Source organism: Crinia signifera, chromosome 8, assembly GCF_055691185.1.
Source record: "Crinia signifera chromosome 8, ASM5569118v1, whole genome shotgun sequence".
NCBI lineage: Eukaryota > Metazoa > Chordata > Amphibia > Anura > Myobatrachidae > Crinia > Crinia signifera.
This window is the reverse complement of record NC_139224.1, coordinates 50,391,409-50,416,480: the sequence shown is the minus strand read 5'-3', so window position 1 is coordinate 50,416,480 and position 25,072 is coordinate 50,391,409. Positions and strand designations below refer to the sequence as shown.

At 45.6% G+C, this 25,072-nt stretch overlaps 1 protein-coding gene across 1 annotated transcript; it reads right to left on the bottom strand.

The window, feature by feature from the left end:
• Positions 1-2,789: 2,789 nt before the first annotated feature.
• Positions 2,790-17,029, bottom strand: LOC146026023 (uncharacterized). The gene is made up of 4 exons (XM_083156337.1): positions 16,797-17,029; positions 9,364-9,517; positions 6,668-6,780; positions 2,790-4,293 (listed from the first exon to the last, which is right to left on the bottom strand). The coding sequence occupies exons 1-4, from the start codon at positions 16,996-16,998 to the stop codon at positions 4,283-4,285; spliced, it is 480 nt and encodes a 159-aa protein (XP_083012463.1). The 5' UTR covers positions 16,999-17,029; the 3' UTR covers positions 2,790-4,282.
• Between the last annotated feature and the right edge of the window lie 8,043 nt (positions 17,030-25,072).

Genomic DNA, 25,072 nt, shown 5'->3' with positions numbered 1-25,072 from the left:
ACTTTAGCCACCTCCTTTCTCATTTACATACCATGAATATGCATGAGTCATGGGTACTTAAGGAGCCTCCGGATGTCAGCCGGGTTGGTCCTTTGAAGCTCTCTGCGAAGCGTACGCAGACCTGACACACCTAGTGTGTGCTCCCAGCCTTCCCCTCCCTCTGAAATGTTATTTTGATCTGTTTAGTTTAAATGGTGCGTTCCCGCTGCCGGCTCTCCCACCCGCCTCCAGCCTGAGACGCGGTGTCAAATACTTTGCAGGCAGACGGCTTATCGGGAGTGAAGCGGCTGTACTTTACCGCTGTCACTCCAAGTTAGCAAGCCGCGGCTGCTGCCTATTGCCCTTCCTACCCCACTGGCTGTTCTTGTAGCCACAGGGAGGACGGGGCTAATACGTGCCCCTGCTGTGCCCATTGTAGACGGATACCTCACGGTCTACTCCATACGGGAGTCGCCTGGCACCGGGACAACAGACCTAGATCTGTTAGACTGTCCGAACAACACTTTTAACCTATTGACTGCCTTTATTAAACTGATAGGAGGATTCTCCTTTATTGTTTGGCAGTTGGATACTGTTGCAACATCTGTGTTTTAACTGTTACCGTGCAGTTAAATAACGCAACATTGTTACACATGTTCATAAGCACCACTACAGAACAAACACAGATAAAAAGAAGGGACATAGATCCTGGGAGCCTCACGGTGTGATTATTATTCCTTTTAATTTCACTGTCCGTGTCATTTATGTATTTGTGTTGTATATTTCGCAGCTTTTAGAAATCAATGAATAAAAGTTATATTTTATCCAAATCTGCAGGTGCACCACACCGAGACATTCTTCCTTTCCCCCTTTCTTTGCAACCTTGCCATGTCCAGTGGTAGCACACCCCTAATCGATATATGTTTGATTAACCATTAATGCCTATTAGGGGGCCATTTTGAAATACTTGTTGATAATTTCTGTGCGACCGGTCACCACCAAAAACCCCTTTTCCTAACATGAAACCAGCCAACGAAAATAAAGATATGTGGCTTTCCAAGAAAAATGGCTGCTATATGTGCTTGGGATGTGCCACATGTCGAGCACTTATAACTGGCTCCTATTACTGCCATCCTCACAAAGGTACTAAGATCCATCTCAAGCATCGGCTCCACTGTCAACTTGACCATGTGATTTATTACCTCATATGCCCCTGCGGTCTAATGTATTTGGGGAAGACTGTAAGGATGCTGAGAGAGGATAAATCAACATAGGTCTTTGATCTGACTGGCATATTCAACTGGAGACACAGTAGCAGCCCACTTTGTCAAAGAGGGACATAAACTGACTACTCTACACTATATGGCAATTGATTGGATCCCACCCCCCACCCAACCCCCCCAAGAGTTGGTGATAGGGGGCTAATGCTACTTAAAAGATAAGCACTATGGATTCAACGACTGGATACTGTATGCCCAAGGGGCGTAAATGAAAAAACGCATATGAATATCTTTTTATGATTAGCCCTTCTTTGTTAGAGTAGTTCATGATAGATTTTGTGCATACAATCATTCGATTTCTCGGCCAATTTAAGAATAGATAGCATCTGATATGGTAAACATCCCATCTTCAACAAAACGCTCATTTACCACAGAATGTGCTTTCCTGATACTGAATGTCACACTGTGGGCCAGATTCTCTAAGCTTCAAAAGTGATAAAATGGAGAGTGATAAACAGCTCCTACTTGCCATGTCACAGACTGGGTTTGAAAAATGTCAAACAGGAACTGATTGGCTGGCTGATTATCACTCTCCATTTTATCACTTTTGAAGCTTAAGGCCCCCATACACTATGCGATTTTGGTCCGATTTCATCCGATTTCGGCACTTGGTGCCGATAATCGGATGAAATCGGCCCAAAATCGTATGTGTGTGATGTCTGATCCGATCCGCGGTCCCGTGCGCATCAGACCGGATCAGGGAGGTCGGACGGTCTGTACATACGATCACGTCCGACCTCCCTGTATGCAAATGCCTGCCACCTGACAGGCATATGCATGCAGACACCGGGCGGGCAGCGGGTCCCTGAGCACCGGCTGACTGACCTGGCCGGGCGGTGGTGCGTGCGGGCAGCGGCCAGCGGTGGTGGGGGCGGGCGGCGGGTGCGGTGAGCGCTGCTGACCTGGCCGGGCAGTGTACTTATTACTTACATAGCAGCAGCGGGGACGGGCAGCGCAGTGGCGGCTATTATATTTTGAAAATACTTGTCAAATGACCGGCCGCTCTCTGATTGGCCGGAGAGCTCTCCGGCCAATCAGAGAGCGGCCGGTCATTTGACAAGTATTTTCAAAATATAATAGCCGCCACTGCGCTGCCTGTCCCCGCTGCTGCTATGTAAGTAAGTACAATGCCCGGCCAGGTCAGCAGCGCTCACCGCACCCGCCGCCCGCCCCCACCACCGCTGGCCGCCCCCGCCCCCACCACCGCAGCCGCCGCTGGCCGCCCCCACTACTGCTGCTGCCCGCCCCCACTACTCCTCACCGCCCTGCAGCTCCCCGGTTTTTTTTTAACATGGGATAAATCGCATGCGATTTATCCCATGTAAAAAATGGCACATCAAGTGCCAAATTGTATGTGAGCCTCCCGGGGAGCTGCCGGGCGGCTCGCAGGTAAATTGGGTCCGACTTGTCCCTAGGACAAGTCGGCCTAATGTATGGGGGCCTTTAGAGAATCTGGCCCTATATCTGTTATTACAACATGAAACACCAGAGAATGTGCCTATTGGATCCACATTAAAGCAGCACAAAACAATATTTTAAAATATTTATATTTAAACTACAGTATAAAGCTGTATTTGTACAATAAATACAAAAACAAGCATAACAAAGTTGCACAAATTATAAATGTAAGCTTAAAACAAACAATGTAATACACATCCATGAAAAAAAAAAAATTGCAACAGGAAAACATCTTGATATAAAGCCAAAAGACCCGATATGGATGTAACATGAACTAACTTTCCAAACATTCAGTAAAACCTATTACATGAATACATTAAACTTCACAAAAAAAACAACCCACAACTTTTGTTCATTAGTGTAATGCTAGTTGCTTTGGTCAGACATGTTAGCATTTGGGAATGTACAGAAGTTTATACCATGGAAGGTTTTCCAGATTATTATATGAATGAAAAATGGCCATTTATAATAATGGTATCTACCTACATAACACATGGATATGTAACATATATGGGAGAGATAAATCTTGGAGAGAAATACAGTACTAATCAGTTTCTTATGGGGCCTACACACGGGGTGATTTCAGGGCATTTTCTAAGCGATCTGACTAGATTGCTTAGAAAATGCCCCTCCATGTGTAGGGGTCAGTGAGAGCGATGCATGACCCACGTGTCGCTATCACCCTGGCGATTAATATTTAGCACGCTGGATAAATCTAGATAGATTGCCGGTCAGGGCCCGTATTCTCACCGGAGAACACTGGCCCTGACAGGTCAGTCAGCACACATCACAGACACATCCCTTTGTGCTGAGCAATCTAACATCGCTCAGCAAAATCTCCCCATATGTAGGCCCCATACATGTCATTTTACAGTATGTGCAAGAAAAATGACATTAGCAACTCTCCACTTTATCTCTCTTAGAGCTTTAGTATCCCTCATAGTTTTCCTTCAGTGGGCAATAAGCTTGGCTCTAAATAAGTGAATGGAAGTACTCTAATCTCCAATTTGAAGATGTCTTTATTATATAAACTATACATTTACTAAAAAAGGGAGCAGGGAAGAGAGTAGAGAAACATGAGAACAAGGTGGTTAGGATTGTGATCACCACATGGTCTGGTACTTGCATGGTGGGTAAACAATGGAGTCTATTTATTAAACCATTGAGAGAGCAGGTGGCGAGAGATAAAGTGTCAACTAACCAGCTCCTTGGTCATTTTTGAAAAAGAGTTAAGAGCTGATAGGCTGATGTTTTATCTCTCCTCCAAGGCTTAGTAAATAGACACAGTTTTTATTTTATAGTCAGGAACTGTGACCAGCTCATCTGTCACCCCCTGATGGTATGTCTGGTAACGTCCACAATGTAGAGATCCTCTTCAATATCAGAACCAACAGGTGGATTTCCAATGGCACTGTAATGGGGAGTTGTCCAGTGCTAGGGGCAGTCACAGGATTTACTGTGGGGCATCAGCAGCTTCACAAAGGACATTGATGACTCTGTACATGTATATTACATTATTGCTGTTACATCTGATATGGTAGATTCCTTGTGGACAAAGTCTTCCATTAGATCATATCTTGGAAAATAGAAAATGAAGACCGTCAGATACAGATATGGAAATGGAACCAATATTCATTGAATCATCTGTGCAACCAGCCCATTCTCATATCCAAGTAGCAGATTTTATATAGAATAAAATAAGACTAGGCTGACACATATTATAAGTGGATACAAAGGTCAGAGCTTTCATATTACAGGGGCTGAGTCAGAGATGCACCTAATGCGGATATTGGGCCTTATTCTGGTTCACTCTCAGAGGCAATTTCTTCTCAAATGGACAAAAACCATGTACACTGCAGGGGGGCAGATGTATCATGTTCAGACAGATTTAGATTTTTTTTTTTTTTAGAGTTATTTTTTTCTGTGCAGGGTAAATACTGGCTGCTTTATTTCTACACTGCAATATAGATCTCACTTTGAAGAAAAAACCCACCCAGATCTAATTCTATCTGCGCATGTTACATCTGCCCCACCTGCAGTGCACATGGCTTTGTCCATTTGAGAAGGAATTTGCCTCAGAGTGAACCAGAATAAGTCTCATTGTCCTATAATCAGCTGGCTGCACATGCACCACGGTCCCTTAGTGACGTCGCACTCAATGAGGATTTATTTGCAGCATCATTGTCAAGCAGGAACTGTTTTGGGGGAGGTAACAGAGTGGTGGAAAAACACATGCATGTTGGGATGCGTCTCAGACTACAACCATGATCCTGTAGACAGAAAATATGGTGCCAGCATCTCAATCTTCCTGGTCATTCTGCATGTGCCCAGGATTACTCAGGGAGACAGTAACTGAAAGATCTGTGACCCCGCTGCACAGTTGCTGGCATGGGTAATGCAGTCTGTGGGTGTCTCATTGCATTTCCCTGATGATACAGCATTAGCATATTGTCGCATATCTGCTGCATACGCATTAGCACACATCTCTGAATCAGGCCCAGAGTACCAGCGTCTGATGCAGTGCACAGGAAAGGTACTGTACCTAAGTGGGCATCTTTAAATCACATTCAAAAAAGGAGATATAACTAAGCATAATAAGTAAAACAATTAGAAATTCTGTTTTCATAAGTAATAAGTCCCTATACTTGGTAGAATTACAGCTTTATCTCTGTTGTATAGTGCAGCAGAATGTGTGCATGAAGGTTAAACCTCATTGCCACAACTTACTTATTAAGAAGAACACTACTTACTAGTTCCAGGTTCAGATGCCTGCTTGGGGTGGGTATCTGACATCACATGATGTCAGCACAGGCTCATGATTTCTTTCCCATTCTGGTGCCTATGAGAAGATGTGTCTGCCAATGCATCAGCTCACATGCTAGGGAACGGATCCGGTCAGGGGGCGGAGGTACTTACCTGCTACTAATACATGCAGTCTAGCGAACAGGCCTGAATCAGGCCCACAGTTGTAACAGAGTAAGGCGGTGAATGCAGATACAGAGCAGGAGCACCATGAACCTGTAGCTAGTAAGTAATGTTCTTTCTAATAAGTAAGTTGTGGCAATGAGGTTTAAATAGGGCGCTTATAACACCTATTGGTGGAGCGAGTCATGTGAGTGCAGCGGTCGGTCAGATTGGACAGGAGAGTTCACCTGAGGTCCAACACGAATGTACCTAAGCAGCCGGACTGTCTGTGCTCAAGAGAGCAGCGCTTCAAGAATGCAAAGGATGGTCAGAAGTGCAGGCAACCAGGATATGACAGCACCATTGTAGATGGATGGGTGGGGCCAAGCCCCAAATGTGACTGTTATTTGTTACTGTTACATCGTTGTCCGCTTTATCGAGTCTGGCCAATCTCCTTATACCTCTCTCATGAACAAGGCATATTGCCCACAGAGGTACTATTCACTAGATGTTTGTGTTGCACCCCATACTATGTAAATCCCAGGTTACTGTATTCACCCCATCAGCCACCAACAATCATTCTTTTATGAAAGAAATCCCTCTTCATGGTGTATGAACAACTGAACCTCTTGATCGGGATTGATACTAAATCCCGCGGTTGGAATCCCGGCATTCAAAATCCCAACGCCGAAATCTCGACAAGGGGGTGCGTGGATGCCCCCCCTCCCTTGCGGGCTTGTTGCACTCACCACGCAGCGGGCCCGGTGCCTCGCTGCGCTGGGCACACTAATTTATTCTCCCCCCTATGGGTGCCGTGGACACCCATAGAGGGAGAAAGTGTCAGGATTTAGAACGCCGGGATTCTAACTGCATCCCCCTTGATCATGTCTTAATGTTTTTATGCACTGAGTGGGTAAATTTACTAAAGCTTCTAAGAATGAAAAGGGGTGATGTTGCCCATAGCAACCAGATTCTGTCTCATTTTCTAGGATGCATTTATGACATTTATAATAAATATGATATAGTTATCCAGGTTGAGGACTTACAAGATGAATTTGCTGCCTTGCAACAGAAAAAAATGGATTTGCAGAAACAGCAGACGATTCCTCCGAGGAATATTATGGAAAGCACAACACTGACGCCAATGATCACATAAAGGCTGTGAAAGAAACAAAAAGTTCAGATAAGAAATATTGGCAAGAGGAAATTAAAAGCAGACGATTTCTTTTTTTTATGTCAGGCAAACTTTCACTTTCTATTGCAACATGGAACAATATTGTTTCTCCTGCTTTTGTGCATTGTTAGATTTCCAACCGCACCTAGCCTTGAACATTTATCCTCAAAAAACATCTGCAGGCACAATATTGCTTTATTGTGTAACTCCGGCATTCCCAACCGAGGTTGTCAGGGCGCACTAACAGTGCAGGTTTCAATGATCTCATCTCATGCAACATTGCCAAGAAACTGGCCATCATATTCATATATACACACTAAATAGATCACATCGAAACAGGCACTCTAAAGCTCCATGGGCTGAAATCGCTGGGGATATTGTCGCTGAGTGACCATATCCCAGTGCGTACAGGGTGACAGTCGCTGGGAGAGCGCTCCCATGACCAGCCCTGCAGTAGTCACTGGTCACAGGACCATGCTCCTGCCACCAGCGGCTTCCACCATTCTAGTTTTCATCAGCGACTAGAAATGATGAAAACGGAACACTCAGCAATATAACCGCTGAGCAATATAACCGCTGAGCGATATAACCGCTGAGCGATATAACCGCTGAGCGATATAACCGCTGAGCGATATAACCGCTGAGCAATATAACCGCTGAGCAACCGATCGCCCAGTTTGTACAGAGCTTAAATGTTACATTCTTATACAGCTTCTTGAAAAGGGTATGGATCATAGGGTCGACTCAATGAAAGTCGACATATATTGGGTCGGCCACTGAAGGCCGACACCTGAAAAAGGTGGACATGGCTATGGTTGACAGGGTTGGGAGGTCAACACAAGCATTAGGTAGACAATGGTAGCATTAGGTATTAGAATGATGGTTGTGGTGGTACAAGCATTAGGTAGACAGTCAAAAGGACGACATGAGCTTTCATGGGTTTTTGTCCCACATGTCGACATGGACACCGTATAAGTGTAACACGTCCCCACTCATGTCGACCTTCCCAATGTCAACCTGACGATCTTAGCCATGTCAATCCAATGTATGTTGACCTTCATTGAGTAGACCTAGTGTCCGTATCCCTTGAAAAATGTGTCCACAATCGTATCGCTTAATCAAAATGTGGTCTCAAGGGACATCTACCATTGTAAAACTATATTTGCATAACATATATATCAGTGCATTATTTTATGTAGGATATTATTATTATTAGCCTTTACAGAAGCCGCTGGTCACGGAGTGTTTCTCTTAAGCACTGTACATTTTTCTATGAATCAGGCCCAGATTAAGATATGTGGGGTCCCTGCCAATATACTTGCATCATGTCAGATGCCCATCATGACCTGCCAGCTGGTCACACTGGGTAATGAGATTAGTGTGACCGATGATCTGAGTGCAGCAGCGCTGAGGCAATACGTTCCCCTCTCAGATTTCCTCAATTTAATCCAATTTAAGGTTTATGCAAAATTGTTGCCAACTTTGACCTAAATTAGGCAACAGATCAGAACACATCTTTAATACTAAAGGCCCCTGAGTTCCCCTGGCAGGGCTCACATGCGATTTGGCACTGGAATTTACCTTTTTTTCACATGCAATAAATTGCATGCAATTTATTGCATGTAAGGACTCTTGGGGATCTGCAGGAGCAGCCGGGGGCAGGAGAATGAAAACAACCCTTAAGGTGCGTACACACGGGGGCGATTTAGTGCAAAATCGCGTGAAATGTGGTCGCTGAGCGACCATATTGCCCGCAATGGGAGTGTGCACCGGCAATATATCGCCGGGTGCGCGCTCCCGTTTTTGCCCCTGTGGTGATCGCTGCTCCTGCGACCAGCTGATTTCCACTGCCGGGCTCCCCCCGGCAGTTTCTTTTTCATCAGCGACCATCTCTGGTCGCTGATGTAAAGGAGTAACTGAGCAATATATTGCTCAGCCATATATGACTGAGCAATATATCTCCCCCGTGTGTACATAGCATTACAAATGAACGGGCAGCCACTGATTGGCTGAGAGAGCTCAATAGTCCCCCATTTGTAAAGGAGTTTTCAAATCTCCCACCCACGGTTGTAAAATGGGATGCAGAGCGAGGAGAGAGCCTCTCCTGCCTGGCACTTCCCTGACTCTGCCGATAGGTGTGTGCCAGTGCCTGATCGGATGCGATACATCTTATGTGCAGTCCGTCTGACATCAAATTCCAGTCTGATATGCACAGGACCGCACATTTGATCTGATGTCATGAACATGCGATTTCTTGGCCTGATCCTTCAGAATTTGGTGAAATCAGACCCAAATCGCGGAGTCTATTGGGGCCATGACCGTGACGATTAAAAAAAAAAGGAAAAAAAGGCCAATTCCATCTTTATCTCCCCAATGCGGTCAGATCCATTTAGTTTTTGGGGGAGATGGGGTGTTAAACTTTCTAATTTCACTTTCTTCCATTGGCGTGCTGATTTACAATTTACTATTCTTTTTAACAACAAACTAAAATAAGAACCAAATATGATCACGCAAAACCTATGTAAGAAGTAAATGGAATTGTGCTGGCAGAAAGGGTTTGCTACTTACTTAGTTACAATACACAAGATTTGATTCTGATCCAGTGCCTGTATACCACAGTACCGCTCTGTGCAAGTCCCAGAGCAGAAGGAAAGGACACAGGTCTGGGGTTGATGGACTTTTAAGTCAGAACCAACATAAGGTGCACAGTCATCAGCCAGCACTGAAACAAAAGGAGAGAGAAAAACAAATGAATCAATCAATGGGATACATACTGTACTCCAACCCATGGTCTTGGGATACTAGTGTTCATTCTAGCACTCGCCATAATTTGAAAACCCATGCAGTTCATCTTACCTGCTGGGGGGTCGCTGTCTGCTGTACTGTTTCTAGCACAGTGTGGTCTGTATATCAGCACTGATATGCAAACCAGACATGTGCTAGAAACACCACAGCAGACAGCGACACTCCAGGCAGGGAAGAGGAACTGCATGGGTTTTCAAAGATAGCAGGCACTAGAATGAACACTAGGATACGGTCATTGGGTCTCTACCAAGTAGGTCAACAAACATTAGGACATGCAGATAGGTCGACAATACTTTAGGTCAAAAGGGTCATTAGGTCCACATGGGTCATTATGTTGATAGAGACAAGTGGGAGTGGTATCATGCACAGGACAAAAAAAAGGGGGTCAAATGTATATGAAAAACCAACTCGAGAAATCGTATATTTGATGTCATACAACAATTATGACGTTGGAGGTGCCTCCAGGAATCAAGTACCAGTATACTTACAAAGAAAAGAAACGGTAATCCACAGGAAGTGGACAGCCGTTCACAGACAAGGATTCCTTTTTGGAGGCACACTTTTAATTAGTTAAGAGAAATGTATAGTGAATGAGTTAAAAATTAACTTTTAATTCCAATTATTCTAAAATGGTAATAACTCTATTAAATGATATGATGCAAAATTAGCTATGTAGAGTTAAACAAACAATTTAAATATTTTACATATTTTCATGTGAACAACAAGAAGGCCACTGATATACTTTAATAAATTCGTATCAAGATCAGTGGCAATTGGTGGTGTTATTTTACTTAAACATTTAGCATAAATTATGCAGATTTTAATTTTTTTAAATTTTTCTAAAAAGAATTTTTGAACCTATAATAGGTTAGCTGATGACTGACCCAGGATATGTGATTTGTGTGTAAATACTTTTTTATATTTAAATTGGAGTATATAGTATAAGAAATCACATATAATATCCCCAGATGGTGGTTAGCCGTGTGTTATAGAAACCATCTCAGTATGGTAACTAGCGTAGGTATCCTTGCAGGGATGGGAAAAGCAATGTACAGTGAGTTGGAGTCTAATCTTTCTGCTGCCCACCTTCTTCATAAACATGAGCGGAAGGGGGGTGAGAGAAGAGTTAGATACACTGATGGAAAGGTAGCAAGTGTAAAGAGGACACTTCTGTAAGTGGTGTTAGGTCAGCCCTGATACTAGTGCATTGCAGGGCTGAAATTCATCACCAGAAAGTCTCTCTTAGCACGGAAAAGAAAAATAAGAATAAAGCGGGGGGGGGGGGGGGGAGGGGGGAGGGGGGGGAGTTTGGAAAGAGAAGGCTAAGGTAAATTTTATGACACAAGGTGATGGATCGTAATAGCTGGCAGCAGATAACAAAAAAAGGGGGAAGGGATATCTGACTTGCTGTATAGCAGCAGATTTGTACAGATGAACGCTCAGATTGAGGATGTAAAATTCAATCTATTACAGCCCATTAACACAGTAAATAGTTGTACTGTCTTCACAGATGTATGAACAATGAAACGGTCAAAGAGTATATGCACAAAAGCATGCACATATAATTCATATGCCGATGATGTTCGGCAGTTTATTAATATTTACTGTGTGGCTGTAATGAAGTAGTAGCAAGGTGGTGGTAAATAGATAATTATAGGCATTTAATAAATTCACTGTCTGGCAGAAGGTTTGTAACAGATTTCCACTGCACATTAACATGCACATATAATTTCTGTATCAGAAATGTCGAATAGTTTTTTGACATATACTGTACAGCTGAGGTGGCGTCAGAACACTAATAGATGACCAATTATAGGTCTTGTTGTCGTCACTGTCTAGCAGCAAATTTTAAGCACCATTCCGCCAAGCCTTATAACGCACAAGAGTATGTGGCTGTGCTAGAGCTACACCAGAATGCTGATAGGTCAATTATCATAGGTATTGATACTGTTGCTATCTAGCAATAAATCTATAGCAGCTCCGCACCAGCTTGCCATTAAGCGTGTGGTTGCAACAATAGTATCCTATATTGCTAATGTACACAATTTACAGAAAAGCACAATAATACCTATATGTGTGAAACACAATGAGCGCTGAAAAAAATATATGATCATATAACAGTAATCACTTGGATATATCCTACAATAAATGTATAATATAACAGTTGCCAAGTGAGCTGAATCACTGGCCACATAAGCGCAGTATATCAAATGCCAATTGTTGGTGATAGACAGAGATCTAATAATTAGAATCCAGACGTCTAACAGGATTGAACAAATAAAAAAAGGGCGTATATGCACACAAAGATATCTGCTGCCAAAATTGCCCCATCAAACTATATAGAATGACCATGGCATATGACGGTGAGTAGTTACATATATTATCCTGTAGCCATAGAAAGAAGGAGGGAGCAGATTAGACAGCAGTGCTAAGTGCCGGGGTCAGTCACAGAACTCCCGTCTTCAAGGAGCGGACGGGAGATATTAATGATGAGACCGGCGTACTGCTGAGGAGATATAACTAGAAGAGAGGTGCTGGGACGGATGCTGTGAGCTCCGGTCTCATCATTAATATCTCCCGTCCGCTCCTTGAAGACGGGAGTTCTGTGACTGACCCCGGCACTTAGCACTGCTGTCTAATCTGCTCCCTCCTTCTTTCTATGGCTACAGGATAATATATGTAACTACTCACCGTCATATGCCATGGTCATTCTATATAGTTTGATGGGGCAATTTTGGCAGCAGATATCTTTGTGTGCATATACGCCCTTTTTTTATTTGTTCAATCCTGTTAGACGTCTGGATTCTAATTATTAGATCTCTGTCTATCACCAACAATTGGCATTTGATATACTGCGCTTATGTGGCCAGTGATTCAGCTCACTTGGCAACTGTTATATTATACATTTATTGTAGGATATATCCAAGTGATTACTGTTATATGATCATATATTTTTTTCAGCGCTCATTGTGTTTCACACATATAGGTATTATTGTGCTTTTCTGTAAATTGTGTACATTAGCAATATAGGATACTATTGTTGCAACCACACGCTTAATGGCAAGCTGGTGCGGAGCTGCTATAGATTTATTGCTAGATAGCAACAGTATCAATACCTATGATAATTGACCTATCAGCATTCTGGTGTAGCTCTAGCACAGCCACATACTCTTGTGCGTTATAAGGCTTGGCGGAATGGTGCTTAAAATTTGCTGCTAGACAGTGACGACAACAAGACCTATAATTGGTCATCTATTAGTGTTCTGACGCCACCTCAGCTGTACAGTATATGTCAAAAAACTATTCGACATTTCTGATACAGAAATTATATGTGCATGTTAATGTGCAGTGGAAATCTGTTACAAACCTTCTGCCAGACAGTGAATTTATTAAATGCCTATAATTATCTATTTACCACCACCTTGCTACTACTTCATTACAGCCACACAGTAAATATTAATAAACTGCCGAACATCATCGGCATATGAATTATATGTGCATGCTTTTGTGCATATACTCTTTGACCGTTTCATTGTTCATACATCTGTGAAGACAGTACAACTATTTACTGTGTTAATGGGCTGTAATAGATTGAATTTTACATCCTCAATCTGAGCGTTCATCTGTACAAATCTGCTGCTATACAGCAAGTCAGATATCCCTTCCCCCTTTTTTTGTTATCTGCTGCCAGCTATTACGATCCATCACCTTGTGTCATAAAATTTACCTTAGCCTTCTCTTTCCAAACTTCCCCCCCCCTCCCCCCCCCCCCCCCCCCCCCCGCTTTATTCTTATTTTTCTTTTCCGTGCTAAGAGAGACTTTCTGGTGATGAATTTCAGCCCTGCAATGCACTAGTATCAGGGCTGACCTAACACCACTTACAGAAGTGTCCTCTTTACACTTGCTACCTTTCCATCAGTGTATCTAACTCTTCTCTCACCCCCCTTCCGCTCATGTTTATGAAGAAGGTGGGCAGCAGAAAGATTAGACTCCAACTCACTGTACATTGCTTTTCCCATCCCTGCAAGGATACCTACGCTAGTTACCATACTGAGATGGTTTCTATAACACACGGCTAACCACCATCTGGGGATATTATATGTGATTTCTTATACTATATACTCCAATTTAAATATAAAAAAGTATTTACACACAAATCACATATCCTGGGTCAGTCATCAGCTAACCTATTATAGGTTCAAAAATTCTTTTTAGAAAAATTTAAAAAAATTAAAATCTGCATAATTTATGCTAAATGTTTAAGTAAAATAACACCACCAATTGCCACTGATCTTGATACGAATTTATTAAAGTATATCAGTGGCCTTCTTGTTGTTCACATGAAAATATGTAAAATATTTAAATTGTTTGTTTAACTCTACATAGCTAATTTTGCATCATATCATTTAATAGAGTTATTACCATTTTAGAATAATTGGAATTAAAAGTTAATTTTTAACTCATTCACTATACATTTCTCTTAACTAATTAAAAGTGTGCCTCCAAAAAGGAATCCTTGTCTGTGAACGGCTGTCCACTTCCTGTGGATTACCGTTTCTTTTCATTATGTTGATACAGGGTTTTTTTTGTGTTTTTTTGAGCCGACATGTGCCGACATGCGGTGTTTCATGCCCTACCATCCACTAGGGCATGGTGGGAGAATAAAATAGCGTGCCCGAAGCATGGCAAGCACAGCAAACCATGCAAAGGGATGTGGTGGTACGTTTCGGTGTCTATGTCGACACAACATGTGCTGAAATGCGGTATTTAATGCCCTACCATCCACTAGGACATAAGGGTTAAAAAAAAATATATGTAAAAAGAAATTATATAAAAAAAAATAATGTCGACTTTTTCCACTGTCGACCTAGACACATGTCGGCCTAATGACTTTCTAACAACTTGCTGGTGACCAACTGATCCACACCCCATGGTATTATACACTGGCCTCCTGGAAAAATCCATAGACCTCAGTGCTGTGAGGTAACAATGCTGACCATTACACCAGGTGTACGTATGTGTTCTCCTGAATTTATATATTAGATTTTAATAAAAAAAGAGGGATTAAAGCCCACATTATATGCATTTGTTTTTGTGCATGTCCTGCTAGAACTTCTCATATGAATGGATCTGACCTTTAAGCAGCAGACCCTCACTCACTGGAACAAACAAGGGGGCATTATGCAAAGGATCTCTCTGTGGAATTCCACTGCTAATAACCATTAAACCACATATGAGCCCTGATTTTGGTTGACTTTGCAAATATAAGTCAGTGGAGACTGACTCATATTTGCAGGCAGTAGGACAAAGACAGGGCGGGCGGCTGACGTCAGTCACCTGCCATGGCACACCTCATCCTGCCCGCAACCCCATCCGTGCGCAGCCACCGCCCCCATCCCGTTCTGTGCCCCCCTCCACGCTGCGAACGGCCTGACGATATTGGAAATCACGAGGCCGTTGGCAGTTGGAGTATGGGGCAGGGGCCGAATTTGGTTCACTCAATATTACAATAGTAACTAAATTACATATTATTTAAAACTTTGAACCCGAGGCCGATGCGCCAAAATCGTGTAATAAATAAAATTCGGACTATTGTATGGGCAACTTTAGGATGATATATAAACAGAATTTACTTAATTTAATATTAATTTCTGAATTCCTCAAACATTTGGCCTAGGGGTGTCTTGAAAAAGTTTTGATGCTCAAGGGCGCAGTGATTTCAAAAAGTGTAGGAATCACCGACTAGTGCCTACAGATGAACACTGCATCGCAATCTTTAACAGCCATCAATTTTTTTATTTCACTGCTAGTAGTTTTTACCATTCAAGTGCAGCATTCCTATGTTTGCAGCCATCTAATGGTAAAGATCTGATGGTATTCCGATGGTCTCGCCCCCCAGCCGGTCCCGCAGCAGAGCCAATCACAATGAAGATGTTTGTGCATGCGCCATAAAAGGGCTTTTTGGCGAATATGCAAATCATATGAATAGGTTTTCTATCGTATTTTTTGGCATCCAAAGAGTCGAGGTCGGAAGCCCAGCCATCATTTGATGGTGGGCTTACTATGTCCATCCTTACCACTGACATAAGCAAATGCAGGGGAGAGTTGGGGGATGCTGGAAGCCCTGAAACCCCCCTCTTCTTAGCCAGCGGCTTTAATTAGGACAATATACAGTATAATACAATTACTAGAGGCGTCACCACACATTACTTTAAGGCCCTCATACACTACTGTGACTTCTCTGAGGGGAGAACTTGCATACAATCCCTTTTAACCGCCCAGCAGCTTCCTGGGCATCAGGATGGCATATGAAATATTGCCCCACAAATATTGAGTGTAGCACTTGCGATCTGGGAGCTACGATGGGCACAGGACCACACATCTGATCAGATGTAAATCACATGCGCTTTACCACTTCATCCGATTTATCAGCCCAATGCTTCAAAATCGGACGCAAAATCGCACAAGTGTATGGGGACCTTAAGGGACAGAGCAGAGCTTCTGCACATGCTAGAGATAGCATCTTCTTCCACCAAGTTTGCTTTGTGCAGATCCGAGCACTCAATCAGGGCACAGGACCTGGTAGTAGCTGCCATGAAGATATAGAAATTAAAGTTCTGTCTCCTGCAAGTTCTATAATGCTTGTTTATTTATATATTATGAGGTGTTTAACCTGTTCCTGACCACTTAATACATATGTTTGATACAGCCTATATTATAGATCATCTATATTTTCAGTGTTTAATAAGTCCAACATATACAAATATGCCTAGGGTCAGTACAAGGTCCGCCAATTTTCCACAGAGTGGGAGATAGTGAAATGCTTTTGGAAACCCCCTCTAGAAATCCTGCGCTTGCCCCTCTGCTATCTCTCTTTTTACCATAACTTTACACCTGAAAAAAGTAAAAGAACTTGTGTACGTCATACCCAGTCATAGCTTCCTTTCTTTTATCAGGGCTGTTCTACTTTAATTACAACATCATGGCAGGCAACTGCAATATACGCCCAAGCCCTGGCGTACAGACACCTAATACATGGCATCCAGGCACTTATTACCTGACATGTAAGCACCTAACCCCTGGCATTAACATCTACCTGAGGCTGGCATTTATACCTATCTCCTGCTAACATGCAGACACCTATTACATGGCATACATATATAGAAGCACCTTCAGCTGGCATGCAGACACCTACCTCCTGGCATGCACATCAGGCAAAGAGCAGAGAACACCGTGGCTATTTGCATCTTATCCATGGTGAGTGGCTGGTCAGGCAGGGTCCCCTTCTGTATATGTACTGCTTTCAGAACAAGTCCTGGGCAAATGGGAGGCTGCTGCAGTGCGAACACGCTCCTGATAAAGCAGACAGAGCAGATTCCAGATTCTTTCCAACTCATGGGCTCAAGCACCACGATGTGCCCCGCCCTCCGGATGTCACTGACTGTCTGAGAGCAGCAGCAGCAGCTAGCAGCACAGCAGCATCCTCCATTCCATCCACAGTCCATTAAGTAATGGTGGGACTGGGGAGTGGGCTGCTTGTTGCTATAGCTTTTTATTGTGTGCGCGCTAATTCTTTGCTTCTGGGTCCCTTGGAGACCTTGATTTGTTTTGTGGGTACTTGTTTCCTAGCACGGCCACAATCTTGGGCATCGTGTTACCTTTAAGTTAAGGTACACGATGCCCGCGATGGACCCGATTTCCTTTGAAATCAGGTCCATTTTGCCGGCAAAGGAAAAATCGCGGGCATCGCGTCAGTCGGGACCATTCACATTGGCACAGACGCGATGCCCCCGATTTTGCCATAGGCTTCAATGTTAAAATAATTTTTAACATCGCATCGGTCTTGTGCCATTATAATGGCACAAGATGAGATGGACTTGATTAAGTCCATCTCACATAGTAAAAAATGTGAAATGGGCCAATTTGACCTATTTCACATTATATATGGCCCCGTCGTCACCCCACAATTGACATGAACCCGAAGCGTGGCGAGCGCAGCGAGCCCGCGAGGGGCGGCTGTGCGCGTCCTCTGACCTTTTCATTCCCCTACTATCCACGTCGGCGTGGAGTTGAGAATATAAAGTGTGGCGAGCCACCGAGCCCGAAGCGTGGCGAGCGCAGCGTGCCCCGCGAGGGGACGCGTATACCTGTGAAGTTATACGCGTCCCCTCGCGGGGCTCGCTACGCTCGCCACGCTTCGGGTTCGCTACGCTTGCCACACTTTATATTCTCAACTCCACGCCGACGTGGATAGTAGGGAAATGAAAAGGTCGGAGGACGCGCACCGCTTACGGTGTTAAAATTTGGGGGTCTAGGGAATATTTTACATTGAATCCAATGTAAAATCGGGTCCCAGGGACCCTATTCACATTTGATTCAATAAAAAAATCGGGTCGGTCGCGTCGGTCGCATCGCATGCGACCAAATCGCATGCGATGCGACCGACGCAATTTTTACGACACGACCACCCCTATGGAAATCGGTGTGGCCGTGCTAGGAAACAAGTACCGTTTTGTGTGTCCCGTAGTTTGGTACAAGAACACATTTAGATGTTGTGTAGTGTAATAAGCCATTTCAATGTGTATAACACATGCCTTTTTTGTGGTGTGCCTCTGCTCTGTGTTTTTGTTCATCCCCCATCCCACTCCTTCACCCCACCTTGTTTCACTCCCCCTTCTTTGTTTGGGAGTGTCACCTGGGTTTCATTTCCTAAGTTTTACATCACAATTTACAGGGAATAGATACTTAATTCAGAAATCTTCAACTTCAATGTACATGTTTGTGGAAAGATATAACTTGGAAGGATACAAGCTAAATCTGTTCCCAAACTTTTTTAAGAGCACTCAGCACCCTACAAGCAGTGGTTCTAAAACTATGCCCTTAGGACCCCAAACAGGTCACATTTCCATGTCATTTGGCAGGTGGACTGGTGTATTCATTTCTGAGGGACAAATGTATTAAGCCAGTGGTTCCCAAACTGCGTGACGATGGTTGACAGTCATTAGGTTGACACCATTATGTCGACAAGGGAAAAGGTCGACATGGGTCTAGGTCGACATAGTAAAAGGTTGACATGGTTCTAAGTTGAAAGGTCATTAGTTCGACAGGTCGTTAGTTCGACAATGACTAGGTCGACAGTCAAAAGGTTGACATGGGGATTTTCAATGTTTTTTGAGCCGACATGTGCCGACAGCCAGTATTTCATGCCCTACCATCCAGTTGGGCGTGGTGGGAGATGCGAGGGGATGCGGTGCACTTGAAACCCATGTCCATGTCGACTGTGTTGACATTCAGGTAAAAAAACTGTGAAAAACCCCATGTCGACCTTTTGACTGTCGACCTAGACATTGTCGAACTATTAACCTGTCGCACTAATGACCTTTCAACCTAGAACCATGTCGACTTTTTCGCATGTCGACCCAGACCCATGTCAACTTTGTCCCATGTCGACCTAATGGTGTCGACCTAATGACTGTCGACATCATGCTGTAGACCCAATTATCCCAACCCACTGAGAGAGCCTGTAGTAGCAGGCTCTGTAGTAGCAGCGGGCGGTGCGTGTGCGTTCAAGATTCACTGCCGCTGCAGGGCTAGACTACAGGCGCTCTCACGAGATGATGATGTCATCATCTCGCGAGTCTTTGTCTGCAGGCTCTGCTGATGATGGGTTGTGGACTGTGAGGAATCGTGTCGTGACCTAGTGGGGCAGGGCATTTGCTGAGTATGGTGAGTCACAGCTGGTGCTTTGCTTTTCTCTCAGTATATTAACATCAATTAACTGCGCTGCTCCTTAATGTTATATTTAGAACCCATTCCTACAGTCAGGGCTGCCAAGAGAAATCCTGGGCCCCGGTACAACAGTGTCAGGGGGCCCCCCTGGAGTGGCGAGCTACAGAAAAGAGGTGTGGCCATTAAAAGGATATAGGGGTGTGTACCACACCATATCTCCTTTATGCAACACAATAGTAGACTCCTTATACTTGCCCCTTACACATGGAATGACACAAAATTCAAATGATTCCACATGGATTGTGCCAAAATTCACATTATGCCCAGGGGTGGATTGGCCCACCGGGAAACCGGGCCACTTCCCTGTGGGCCGGCCTATAAAACATTACAATCGGGCCGGCCAATCCCCGCAACCCCCCCCTGCTGGGCCGCGGACCGCGATTTCAGCGATTAATTAGCGGGCGCGGCATTTTGCCCGTATCCAAAATGCCGGTGGGAGGTCTGCTGCGCATGTGCAGCCGCTCCCAAGGTCCTTTGCAGAGCAGCGGCTCATGAGTGATGACTCCGGGCTCCACCCTCTGATCCCCGCGCGCCGTGCACAGATCCTGTCCAAGTGCTGCTGAGTGACCAGCCGGCTGCCGCCGTTCAGCAGCGTATGCAAAGCAGGGAGGCTTTGCATACACTGGTATGCAGAGACTTGGGGCCAGATGTATCAAGCTTCAAAAAGTGATAAAGTGCAGAGTGAGAAACAACCAGCCAATCATCTACTACCTGTTATTTTTCAAACCCAGCCTGTGACATGGCATGTAGGAGCTGATTGGTTGGTTGTTTATCACTCTCCATGTTATCACTGTTGAAGCTTGTTACATCTGGCCTTAAAAGTGTCTACAGTGTTGCTGCCAGCACCCGCTGCCTGAGCCTGTGTGACAGACAGCGGCGCTGGCAGCATGGCATGGCAGGCAGCAGCCAGCAACATCGCACCCAACTCTTCTGTCCCCTGTGAGTACAGAGAGCAGTCACCTCCCCCTTCCCCCACCGCATAGCAGCAGCCCAGGAGCCACTCTTTCCAATGCTCTGCTGCTGAGCATGGTCCACAGTGCACATGTGGACTCACTGGAGGAGCCAGAAGGCTTGGACAGAGGAGCCAGCCCTACAGCCAGCTACACCAGCATAGTCAGGTATGTGATGCGCGCTGGGGGGGGGGGGGGGGGGGGAGGGGTGTTAATATGTGCTGGGATGGGGGTTATTTTAGAAAGTGTTTAGATTAGGCTGTTTTAGCCTGATTTTCCAGGGCAAAATGCACCCTGCCCCATGCTAGTATAGCCTGCCCGTCCGTCCCTGCTTCTTTGTGAATACATGCCGTGCCCACGGGCATGGTATCTATTCCCAGTAATCAGTGCGCTAAGATGAAGCATCACCATAGCCCCCCCACACAGTAACTTTGTTGGTAAGGTCTTTGGGCCCAGCCTGCCACCGTAATGGATCACTAAGAAATGTGTGCACACTGGGGTCTCTGCTTGTGCAGCTATGGTTCAGTGTGCGCTGGGAATGGGGTGCAGTGTAGCGGTGGTAGCATATTGTGTGTAAAGTAGCGGCTATGTGCTGGGAATGGGGTGCAGTGTAGCGGTGGTAGCATATTGTGTGTAAGGTAGCGGCTATGTGCTGGGAATGGGGTGCAGTGTAGCGGTGGTAGCATATTGTGTGTAAGGTAGGGTAGCAGCTGTAGTGCAGTGTGTGCGGGGAGTGGGGTGCAGTGTAGTGTAGGGCTGGTAGCGGCATGCGTATAAGGTAGGAGGTGTAGGGTAGCGGCAGTGGTGGGGTGCAGTGTAGTGGTGGTAGTGTAGTTTGCGTAAGGTAATGTAGGAGGTGTAGGGTAGCGGTGTTAGTGTAGTGTGTATGAGGAATTGGGTGCAATGTGGTGGTGGTAGCATAGTGAGTGTGGTGCAGGGTCGCAGCAGTACAGTAGTGAGTGTGGGGAGGGAGTTGCCACCTGTATGGAGCTGGGCTGGTAGGTTCTGCTGCTTGGGAAGTACAGGAAAGTACACTGACAGTAGTGGCATCATCCCCCCCATCCCACCCCATAAGTCAGTCACACAACATATGAGAGGCCGGGCAAGTGGCACAGGCAGCAGGTGCAGTGGGCACAGAGCCCTTGGTGAGCGCTGCACAGTGCTGAGCAGTAAGAGGAACATTTGGTTACTTACTATCACCCTGCCCATCTGCTGGGCAGTGAGCTCTGTGCCCACTGCACCTGCTGCATGTGCCACTTGCTCGGCCTCTTATATGCTGTGTGACTGACTTATGGGGGGGGGAATATGATGCTACTACTGTCAGTGTACTTTCCTGTACTTCCCAAGCAGCAGGACCTACCAGCTCCATACAGGTGGCAATTACTGTGCATGAGGTAATGACATCTTATTTGCCCTACAGTATGTACCTCCGAAGCTGGAGTGAGGTGACATGAGGTAAATCTGGACCGGTGCATCTCCCCTGGAAGCAGGCTCCTTTCGACCACAGAAGGCCAGGTTAGTAGCATCGACACACCACCATGAAGCCTAACCCAGGGTTGCCGACTTTCTTCTTCTCCTCTCCGGGAGAAGCCCGGAGAGGAGAGATTCAGTAGCCGCTCAGGGGGGCGGGGCTTAAGCGTGACATCACTAAGCCCCGCCCCCATGCTGTTAAACCAGCTAATGTAGTGATCTCCGTGGAGGGGGCGGGGCTAAAATGACGCGATTGTGTCATTTTAGCTCCGCCCCCTCCTCTGAGACCCGAGGATTGCGGCATTTTAATGCCGCGATCCGGGGTACAGCGGGGGTCCCCCCTGAATCCGGGAGGGTTGCCCACCCTTCCGGGGGGCCGGGAGGGCGCCCCGATTTTCGGGAGACTCCCGGAAATTCCGGGAGGGTCGGCAACCCTGGCCTAACCTTATCCATATAAACTCACCTGTAGCCTAACCCTGTCCATACATACACACACACACACACTTGTAGCCTAACCCTATACACACACACACACACACACACACACACACACACACACACATAGCCTAACACTAGCCACACACACATCCGTAGCCTAACCCTGCCTGTACATACACCCCTGTAGCCTAACCCTGTCCATACACACACACACACACACACACACACCCATAGCCTAACTCTGTCCATATATACACTCACGCCCATAGCCTAACCCTATCCATCCACACACCTGTAGCCTAACCCTGTCCTTATACACATCCGTAGTCTAACCCTATCCATTCAGACACACACCCAGCCCAACCCTAATCTTTCATACATCCTAGCCTGCAGTAGAGATGGGTCGTTCGCGAACGAAGCAGTTCTTTTGAACTGATCCCATAAAAGACTGAGGGAACCACCGATCCCAAAAAGGTAAACCGTCGTTCTTTTACTTTCAGTTTCGTTTTTCATTATAATGCATTTGTCTGATCTCAACACTGCCACCTGTGGCAGCTGAGATGTACTCTACTGCAAGTAAAAGAAAGAATAACAAGGCTGCTGCTGCTAGGGATGGCCATCGGTGTAGACGCCATCGATGGTTGCCATCGATGGCGATTCTGCACCCAGCCATCGATCAGTGTTTTACTCGGTTATGTATGTTCTTATTTGTTCAGCTCACTGTTTAAAAAAAAAAGTTTAAAAAAAGGGCAATAAATGATTGTAAAACAAATTAGGCTTCGTTATTATCAATTACTCTTTCTTTCAAAGTGAACCGTTGATCCGCCTAAAAGATACAGATCTTTTCACTGACTGATCCACTGGGTCCCAGCTCTCGTCAGTGACCCGTTTTGCCCATCACTAGCCTGCAGCATAACTGTGGGGAAATCTGGTGAGGGGGCGTGACCGACCAGGAAGGGGGGGGGTGATATGAGGCGGGAGTATCCCCTACCCCTTGGCTGAACCCCCCCCCCCCCACGAGATCCCACCTCCATTAGGGCTGCTTTGAGAAATTTCCCGGGCTGGTTTAAAATCCCAATCCGCCCCTGATTATGCCACACAGATTGAGGCAAAATTCAGGGACAGTGAGAGGAATGGTGGGGATGCAGGGAGAGAGATGGCGGGGACAAAGGTGCATATGGCGGGATGCAGGGACAGAGACGGTGGTGACGAAGGGCCAGAGGGTGGGGACAGAGATGGTGGGGACGCAGGGACAGAGACAAATTAGGTCTAGAAGGTCATTTCTATGTAAGGGATGGCAACAGAAATCTTGGGGTCGGTACACCAATATCACTGGGATTGAAAAATGCTCAATCCCGGGATCCCAGGATTGGCATCCCTAAAAGAAAATTGCCCCCTGTGCCCCCACACTGACTTACTTTTTCTGAGCTGCGGAGGGGGGCAGGCGGCCGCAGTGCAGAGGCAGGCGTCGGGTAGACATGTGCGACGTGGAAGGCCCGGCGGCAAACAGGTTCTGGCGTCAGGTATGATGTGGGAGGATGTGGGAGGCCAGGCGGCAAGCAGGTTCCGGCGCTGGTGGTCAGCGCTGCGGCCTGCGCAGCGTGACCTATGATCGAGACACGCAGCGCAGGCCGCACGCCGGGTCGGGAACAGCCGGGCAGTGTCTGAGCGAGCGATACATTATGCCATACACCGCCATTTCTCTGAAACATGATGCAGCTCACCACAATGCCTATGATACTATGCTGCACACTGTAATGCCCCTGACACATTGGGGGAAATTTACCAAAATGGATTCGTAAAAAATAGGTGTATTCGTAGGCAGAAATACACCTATTTTTTACACATTTGTATTTTCGGGATTTACAATCCCGAAAATACAACAATTCGTATTCCTAAAGATGGAACATTCGTATTTGTATTTACAAATACGAATGTCTACACCATCAATAGAATACGACAGAAATCACCATTCAAAAGAATGGTGGTTCCTGATTTACTAAGCAGCCGTATTGATAATACGGCTGCTAAGTGGTGTAAAACACCCGCGCAAATACGACAGGAAAATACACCTTGCTTTCCCTGTCGTATTTGCTTTAAGCCTGCACGGATCAGTCAGATCTGTGCAGGCTTTAGTGTAAAAAAATAGAAAAATAAATAAATATTAAAAAAAAATCGGCGTGGGGTCCCCCCCACAGCTGTAACCAGCACCAGGCTGAAGGAGCCTGGCCGGTAATTAAAAATCAGGGAACCCGACAAATAGGGGTTCCCCGATTTTTAACAACCAGACCCAGGCTCCAGGTCCGGGGCTGGTTCCCAAAATACGGGGGACAAAATGACTAGGGGTCCCCCGTATTTTAAAAACCAGCCCCAGGCCAAACCAGCCAGCAGGGTAATGTCACAGCCGGGGGACACTTATGATATAAGGTCCCGCGGCCAAAACATCACCCTACCGACCAGTCAGCCTGGCCAGGGGCCCTGGGGGAGTGGGGACCCCCCCAATGAAGGGGTCCCCCCCCTCCAGGACTTACCTGACCAGGCTGAAGCCTGGTGCTGTCCCCGGTGACCCTGGGCTGTGGTCACCGGGCTGATAGTGGTGTAAAAAAAAAGAATAATCTATTGTCTAATACTGGGGCACTATGAGTCCCAGCAAGCCTCCCCCGCAAGCTGGGACTTGGAGAACCACAAGTCCCAGCCTGCGGGGCATTAAAGGGCCCGCTGGGTCTTGTAGTTCCACAGTATTAAAAATAGTACAATAAAACACACTGACACACACTTAAAATAAAACTTTAATACATCCAAAGCCCTTACATACTATTACTTA

What these genes read in the sequence shown, in the direction of transcription:
- LOC146026023 (XM_083156337.1), bottom strand. Translation starts at nt 16,998, where the DNA reads ATGAGTTGGAAAGAATCTGGAATCTGCTCTGTCTGCTTTATCAGGAGC. An exon ending in CCTGATGTGCATGCCAGGAG is followed by an intron (nt 9,518 to 16,796) that starts GTAGGTGTCTGC and finishes CTTTTGTTTCAG; the next exon opens with TGCTGGCTGATGACTGTGCA. An exon ending in ATCTTGTGTATTGTAACTAA is followed by an intron (nt 6,781 to 9,363) that starts GTAAGTAGCAAA and finishes TTTCTTTCACAG; the next exon opens with CCTTTATGTGATCATTGGCG.